Below are 8,154 nucleotides of genomic sequence, written 5' to 3'. Positions count from 1 at the left end.
TGCTCATACAAATTTTCTACTTATCCCGATCTCCTTGAATGAGTACTTTTGTTTGAAGACATAACTGCAACGGAGTTTCTTAATAACCAGTCCCAAGCAACGTGTTGCTCTATAGATCACAGGATATGATTGGCCATTATATCACATTACGTCAGAGGAGATATCTACAACAAGAGGACCTATTTGCAAACGGTACACAAGATAGCTGGTCTTGGAGTCCAGTACTACTCCACACGACGCCTTGTAAATCTTTACCGACGGATTGGACGGAAGCATGGCAGGAGTACGTGGAAAGAAATCGCAAAAGAAAAAGCGTGTTAACACGACAAGGCCCGGTATTGAAAGGAAGAGGAAAGAAAAGAAGGTGAAAGTGCTAAAGTAAGTTACATCATAGTCTTGCAGAATGTTGTAATTTGATTTTGGAATCAAACCTCTAAATTATTCTTTAAACATTACAATATTATTACGATGAGACACACGTTTGGGCCAGACAAATTTCATTTCATTGTAGAATAGTAAAATGCCCCCTGAGACGGGGGGGAGGGAAACAAAAACAAGGATACAACGAAGAGGCTAACGAAAGCGACAACTAGCACTGGCAAGATAACCACATGCAATGAACGAAACTTGATCGTGCTAGATTGTCGTTGCGTAATAACACTAACAATAATTTAATGCACCTAATAATTTAGTGCACCTAAACCCAAAATTTTTTTTCGCTTAACGAAGTAAGCTTATTTTCTGGAGTATTTCTGTGCAAAAATTTTTTAATTTGCTCAAATCTTTAATTTTCTATGCCCAGTCAAAATACGGAAAATCGGCCGCCATCTTGCCCCACGACCGAGTTTAAAGAAGAATGGCTCTAGCGGGTAATGTGACGTCAAATCGAGAACACGAAAGTCTGCATCTCACACATTTTCACTTGTTTGGGAAGATTGTCGTCGATATTGTCCGAAATATGCCGACTAGGTGTGTTGTATGAAGAATGTATGAAACGCGATACCCTCTTGCAAATTTCGCACGTTGCTACATCCTTCTACAACACACTTAGTCGGCATATTTTCGGACAATTATCGACTACAACCTTCCCAAACAAGTGAAAATGTGTGAAATGCAGACTTTCGTGTTCTCGATTTGACGTCACATTACCCACTAGAGCCATTCCTCTTTAAACTCGGTCGTGGGGCAAGATGGCAGCCGATTTTCCGTATTTTGACTAGGCATAGAAAATTGAAGATTTGAGCAAATAAAAAAATTTTTGCGCAGAAATACTCATAAAAATAAGCTTACTTTGTTAAGCGAAAAAAATTTTTTGGGTGTAGGTGCACTTTAACCAATTTGATTTTAGAATCAAACCTCTAAATTATTCTCTAAACATTACAATATTATTACGATGAGACATACGTTTGGGCCAGAAAAAGTTCATTTAATTGTAGAATAGTAAAATCCCCAAATTAGTATTTTAAAAAAAGGCCCAAACGGGATGAAAAGAAAACACTAGTAATGAAAATTAGAAACGATAAAGAAAATAAAAAAAAAGAGGGTGATAACTTGACTACACTGTATTAAAGAGCAAGGCGGCCAACTCCAAGAGTTGGCATCCACGACGCGGGTGCGTGTGGCCACTGGCAAAGACAGGTAAAGTATATAAGCGTCTGAGCGCCAGTTCCCGTGCAGCTTGATGAGGTGGTCAGGAACCCCTGACTGATACACATGTGTGGCGCCACCTCGGCGGAAACTATGCGGGGAGAAATTCCTGGCATCTAAGCCAACGGCCGTGATGGTTTCTTGGAGAAAGCTGGAGAAAAGGGAGAATGTGACGGGCTGAAGCATGTGCCCCTGAGGTACGCAGAAAAACGGAGAGTTGGCATCAGCTGGCACCAATTGGAAATAATGATGAATGGCTGTAACTGGGCAAAGGTTGGAGTGTGGGATAAGCGGAATCAGTAGAATGCCTTCTCTATATTGCAACGTCTTGGACCAGCATATTCGGAGAACTGCACCATTGTAGGAGAACTTTGATGTCGTTGCAGGTGAGGTGTTTTGATGGGTTAAAAGCGCGAGCAGAGGGGGAACAGACACCTAAGAGCGGCCTGTGCTGGAATGGACAATTCCAATACCAGTCTCATGCGTCGTAGTAGATTAACAGTGATCGGGTGCTTTTGGCGGGACATTGTGCCCATGACACGCTCGAGACCTTTCTTGGTGAGGGCCACGGGGAAGCTACTCAAAGCATCGCATGCAAAACCGTGATGTAAATGGAGAAGGCGAATGGAGTTGAGGTGATTCAACATGTACTGGTACGAGGCAGTCTTGCACGACATGTACACAAGAAAGCATGAGACAGTCGAAGCTGAGGCGGGAAGGGGTGTAAGGCTGAAACTGGCAGAACTGAAGATACGTTTTCCACTGGGAACACAAGTTCTGAAGGGTACCAGGAGCATATGCGTGGGCTTGAATATCCTGGACATAGTCATGAAGCAAAGAGAGGGCTGATGAGTTAGCAAGGGCGTGGTCTGGATCTGGTGAGTGAGCAAAAGAGAATTGTAGTGTTAGATATGCACGTCGAAATTGAAGAGGTCGGCAGCACAGGGTACATGTTTTGTGGGGATGTCGACTGTCAGAGCGTCAAAATGAGCTGTGTGACCCGGGGATAGATGCCAACGACTGAGGGGGTCAGCCAGGGAGTTGGAGGTGCCTTGAATATGATGTGCGGCGAGCTAGAAGTCGAAGGCAGCTGACAAGAATCAAATCTTGCGAAGACACAGCTGCATAGCACAAGTACAAGAGCGGCCTGAGTTCAAAGACAGGACGCAGTTCTTGTTATCACAGCTAAGAATAAAGTGCTGACCGTGAAGAGTGGGAGCCCACAGCTTTAGCGCCACCATGACTGCCAACAGCTTGAGGATATCGATGTTCAATCAATCAATCAATCAATCATTTTATTTAGTAATGCAGGTTGGAAGGAAGGGGCAGCCATAAGGCTGATGTGGACCTACAGCGAACTAATAAAATGTAAAACTAAAATAATTCATAAAGTCACCCTATGGTATTTAAATATTCAATATGAATCATTGTAATAAAGTTCATTAGCAAACAAGTCAGGAATTAATTCAAAAATTTACATGCAATGTAATAAAACTTAAAAATATACAAAATCTCTGTCTTTCATAGCAATCATAGGCGCTTCAAAAGAGAAGCTATTTATGTTCTGTGAGAGCTTACGTAAAATATTTTTAAAACTGTCTTTTTGAATGTTCGCATTAAAATTTACCAGCCTAGCAATAAAATTCCAGATCACAGGTCCTCTGTATTGTGCTGATTCCTTTCCCACTTTGTAGTTCACTCTAGGGATTTCAACCTGTAACCCTCCTGTACGTGATGGTCTGTTGCGTAACTTCAAATTAAAAGGGGCATATAAGATTTTATCATTTAAAACATCGTGCATCAGAAGAAGGAGTCTTCTTTTATATATGTAAGAAATTGGCAACCAATTTAACTCTTCAAGACTTTTATCCTGGTGGATAACTCGTGCAGCTCTTGCATGAATAGGGTTTAAGGATTTGTGACTGTACTGCTTCAGGATGTGCCTGGGAAAATGAGTGTGAAAATACTGTCCCTGAAAATAGCCGCCTGCTCCCAATGCGCAAGCATCTGTGGACAGGAAGAAAGGGTTGTTGCGCCAAGGAGTAGATTTGATGAGGGTCACACCATTGAATTGCGGGGGGAAGTGGCACCACCAGCACAAGTCCAATTTGTCGTCTGAAGATAACGGACAAAAGCATGCGGACGGGTTGGCGCATAAGGTATTTAGTAGGCCAGACATGAAAATGCGTGCGGGGTGGACACAGGCAGTAACGAAGGACATTACTCCAAGCGATGACTGAAGATCACGTTGTAGAAGAATGTCCTCGGTGCGCAGTGAGCAACAACAAGAGAGGAGTTCAAGCAAGCATTCCGAGGTCACGGACATGGTCATATCAATGGTGTTGAACTGGACTCCCAGGAAGGTCATGTAGGTGGAGGGGGCACAATCTTTTTTGGGTGAAGATTCCTAACTGAGAACAGAGAAAAGTTCTCCGAGGGTCTCAAAAGCCTTAGTTGCCTTGCTCAAGGACTCGGCGCCGCCGAAATCATCGATATAATTCGTGCAGTGATAGCCAAGCTTATGAAACATGTGCGGGACTGCCTACGTGGTCCACTGACACATCATCACGGCGGAATGCAGGCTGGAAAGGGGGGGCCACATCGAAATACATATAATCGTGGTGCTGTATGCCAAAGAGATGAAAGTCTCGGGGATCGATGTGCAGCTGACAGTAGGCATGGCTGAGATCTTTCTTGAAGAGAAGGCATCTGGGGCCTTTTTGGAGGATGATCTCGACGAGGGCGTCAATGCCGTGTAATGGAGGGCAAGGGGTTTGTTTAGGTAGGAGTCTTAAGGAATGCCATCATTGACCGAGAAGTCGGAGGGGAAGCTGATGTCGACAACCACCCGTGATTTTCCTGAACGACTGTGGGCAATTTGGAGAGGGGAAATTGTCAACTCCATACAAAGAGGGTTGGCTGAGAAAGGGCCGCAACTAGCACCTAAACCGCACTCCTTGTCCAGGTAAGATGGAATGAGACTGGGTTCTGCCAAAGCCGAGCCATGATTTTTGAAAGTAGATGTGGGAAGGGTGGCTGCCGTGTAACCGACTGGCCAACCAAAGTCTAAGAAGTTACAGAGGTCAGTGTCGTGGTAGTCGAACTCTCCATTCCTGCACTTGGAGACCAGAGGGTACTGGCAAGCAAAGTGAAGGCGTTCAGTCCCGGAGAGTGCTGGAGTTTAGTATGCAGAGAAAGCAGATGATGGGTAAGATTGGGCCCGATGGGGAGAACAGGCACTGAGGGATCGACGATCCCTTTGGAACGCGGAGAGGTGGTCGAGCAAGGCGAGACAGGAAGATGTGGTGGAAGCAGAGATGACAGACGATTGGCGTGGCATGGCGGACATGCTGAGGAAAAAGGGGGGAGTAACCGATGTGAGAGTTGATGAGGCGTGTAGTCAATCCTGTGGGCTGGGGTCTTGGCGCCGTGGTGGAACCGGATACTTATGTTTGGGACATGTTTTGGCTTGGTGATCGCGCTTGCACATGATGCAGACGGGATGGAGAGGGCACTCATGGCTTTTTCCGGCATCATACCAGGACCAGGCATCACAAATTTCACTGCAGGAAATGGAGTGGCTGGAAGCTGAGCTTGAAGGCTGTCTGGGGGAAGGGCGGCCGTGGGTTTTGTTGGGTGAATCCGTGAGGAGGGGGGTTGGCAAGAAAAAGGGCTGCTTGAGCAAGTTGAAGGAATCCCCCCAGGACACAAGGCCCATTTCAATACTTCTCAAGACTTTATAATGATAGGCGCGGACCGCTGACCATGTGTATGTTGACGCAAGGACCATGAGATAGTGAAAATGAGAGATGATCACTGCTCGGCAAGAAACATCAGGGCAATGCTGTATGATTACGGTGTAACCGGCGGAGAATTCAGCCGTAGACAATTCGTTTAATAATTTTGGCTCACCTGGGGCGAAGATATGCGGCCAATCCTGCGGGTTTGTGATCCTTTGAGGGGCGCGTTGATCACCAAGGGACCTCTCGCTTGACCTGTCGGCAGACTTCACAGTTTCGTCAGGTTTGGGGGCTTTTACCATGTTGGAGGCGATTGTGAGCTTGGCCAACTGCAATTCTAGCTGCAGCCGCTTTATTTTGAGATCTTGCGACTCCATGTGAAGTTAAAGTTTTAGCTGGTCTTTGCAACTGGACTGAGGTGTTGAAACGGCTGTAGCTGACAGTGGCAAAGGCACTGATGGCAGAACTGTTGTCGATTGTTCAGAGAGCTCCGCTTGAGCGAGTTTCTGCCTCCGTGGATGATCTGCTGAAAGTTGAAGCCCCGATGACGAGTCCATGGAAACAGCTGTCTGCATGTTGGCAACTTGGTTGGATGTTGGCGAGTCTTCACATTGGTCGGAGAGAAGCGGAGATAGCAAATCCCAGACGTAATCGTCGCTCAGATGGCGAGCGGAATGAGAATGCATGGATTTTCTTAACATTTGGAAAACGAGGAGTCAAAACAAAACAAAAACAAGGATACAATGAAGAGGCTAATGAAAGCGACAGCTAGCACTGGCGAGATAACCATGTGCAATGAACGAAACTTGATCATACTAGATTGTGGTTGCATAATAACACTAACAATAATTAACCAAAACAGTTTGCAAGGATCAAAATTGCTTGCACGGTTTCCATCGGAACCCACATGCATGCATACTGTTTGTGAATTAGAGTGCCTTTGAACATGAGGATGCTGGCACTAAATAAATTTAGAATACTTCATGGAAAGTCCTCCCGTATGGCTTTTACGCACGAAATGGTAGTATTTGCAATCGAACAGGTGACCACAGCGAATGAGTGAGATTTCTGATGCAAAGCAATGAGTGCATAAATGCCAATGCTTTATTAAAGGAGACTTTCCATGGTATACTGTGTTCATTATATACATACAGAGATCCAGTTCTTGTCTAATAACAATTTATTGTTAAACAAATTCAAGTGAAAGGTTTTCAAATTGATCAAAAAAAAATGTAAACCATGTAAATTGCTTAGTAATCTTCATGATCTTAATGTCCACAAAGCAAATTAGCTCTGCAAATATACATGTATATTTCATTCCTTGGGTGCTATAGTGTGTACTTGTTCATTCTTTTGGTCTCTCAAAAATTCTTTGAACAGTTTGAAATCTTACTTTGTTTTTTCCTATATAAGGAAATTACTATCCACTATGACCACTGAGACTTTAGTCCACAGCTTTGTAACCTCCAAGTTGGATCACTGCAACTCTCTTCTCTATGGTGTTCCGAAATATGTTATTAGAAAGCTCCAATCAGTGCAGAACGCCGCAGCTCGACTTATTACAACCTCCTGTAAATTTGACTGCATAACCCCTATTTTATTCAACCTGCACTGGCTTCCAGTTTCTGAGCGAATTAAATTCAAAATAATTCTGCTCATCCACAAAGCTCTTCACCAGCAGTCTCCTATCTATATTCAAGACCTGAAACGTCGTTATTCACCTTCAAGAACACTCTGGTCATCTTCAACATTACGCCTGTCTCTTGTCAACTTTAATCTCAAGTCTCACGGCTATAGATCTTTTGCTATTTCGGCTCCTGAACTGTGGAACTAACTACCTGATGGCATTCGTTCTTGTGACAATTTAAATCTCTTTAAACATAAACTTAAGACTTGTCTTTTTAAAAATTATTTTAACATGTATAAATTCTCTTCTTATCCAGGTCTAGCGCCTAGATCTTAGACACCCGTTTTTTGTGTATTTAAATCTCTGTTAATGTAAACTTAAGACTTACTTTTTGAAATTAATTCAACATGTATATTTCTATTTTGTGAAGCGCTTAGATCAGGTCTGGATAAGCACTATAGAAGTAGTTCTATTGTTATTATTATTATTATTTTTGTTCTTTATACCTCCCACATAATTCTCTACAGAAGTTTAGTAAGCAACTGATCTTTTTTCATGTGGGATAAATGTGATACACGCCATTTTCTTGGCTCTCGGCTTCTTTGACCAGCTTGTGAATGAAAATTTATTTCATGCCCTTCCAGTGTGTAAATCTGATTATGAATATATCTAAACAATACTACATGAGTGTACGTAGATATGGAATTTCTCTTTGAGAGTTCCACTGGATGGCTCATGAGTCAGAGCAGTGAACAAGTGCGATATCAGGTTAAGTGCAAGATGAGAAATTCCATATCTACAAGCAACCATGTATTTTTTTGTTTATTATGTAAACATAGTAAGCCTTAATTGACAAGAAAAAGTTGACTTTCTTTATAAATGAAAAAAAAGAAGATCCACAATCAATGAGAATAAGTATTAAAGAGTGTGGTCAATAAAATTCAAGATGGAAAATGCCCTGAATCATTACAAAGACAAATGATGGGCGAAACTTTCAACTCACAAAATTTATTTTTTATTTTATTTATTTATAAGCTTCGCCAAAAACAATTTGGCAGGAGAGATCTCACAGAGCTAACGTTCCATTAACGAGACTCCTATGTTCAGTTATCGACTTTTTCCCTACTGATGGAAGAAATC

General features: G+C 42.9%; 2 protein-coding genes across 2 annotated transcripts in view; one reads left to right on the top strand and one right to left on the bottom strand.

Annotated features, from left to right (window-relative positions):
* The first annotated feature begins 207 nt into the window (after positions 1-207).
* Positions 208-8,154, top strand: part of LOC111323719 (nucleolar protein 16) — a 12,975-nt gene continuing 5,028 nt past the window's right edge. The window contains exon 1 of the mRNA XM_022927140.2: positions 208-378. Within this exon, the coding sequence (XP_022782875.1) occupies positions 275-378 (104 nt within the window). The 5' untranslated portion in view covers positions 208-274. The remainder of the gene's footprint in view (positions 379-8,154) is intronic.
* On the bottom strand, positions 3,112-5,764 carry LOC148742186 (uncharacterized). The gene is made up of 3 exons (XM_088735222.1): positions 5,643-5,764; positions 4,170-4,437; positions 3,112-4,054 (listed from the first exon to the last, which is right to left on the bottom strand). The coding sequence occupies exons 1-3, from the start codon at positions 5,762-5,764 to the stop codon at positions 3,143-3,145; spliced, it is 1,302 nt and encodes a 433-aa protein (XP_088591348.1). The 3' UTR covers positions 3,112-3,142.

Source organism: Stylophora pistillata, chromosome 1 (assembly GCF_964205215.1).
Source record: "Stylophora pistillata chromosome 1, jaStyPist1.2, whole genome shotgun sequence".
In the NCBI taxonomy this organism is placed as follows: domain Eukaryota; kingdom Metazoa; phylum Cnidaria; class Anthozoa; order Scleractinia; family Pocilloporidae; genus Stylophora; species Stylophora pistillata.
The sequence above is the reverse complement of the archived record's forward strand: the minus strand, read 5'-3'. Positions and strand labels throughout refer to the sequence as shown.

Coding starts and splice junctions, on each gene's coding strand:
- LOC148742186 (XM_088735222.1), bottom strand. CDS start 5,764: ATGGAGTCGCAAGATCTCAAAATAAAGCGGCTGCAGCTAGAATTGCAG. Junction 4,438..5,642: donor ACTGTGAAGTCTGCCGACAG/GTCAAGCGAGAG, acceptor GCATTCCTTAAG/ACTCCTACCTAAACAAACCC. Junction 4,055..4,169: donor GCAGTCCCGCACATGTTTCA/TAAGCTTGGCTA, acceptor GTTCTCAGTTAG/GAATCTTCACCCAAAAAAGA.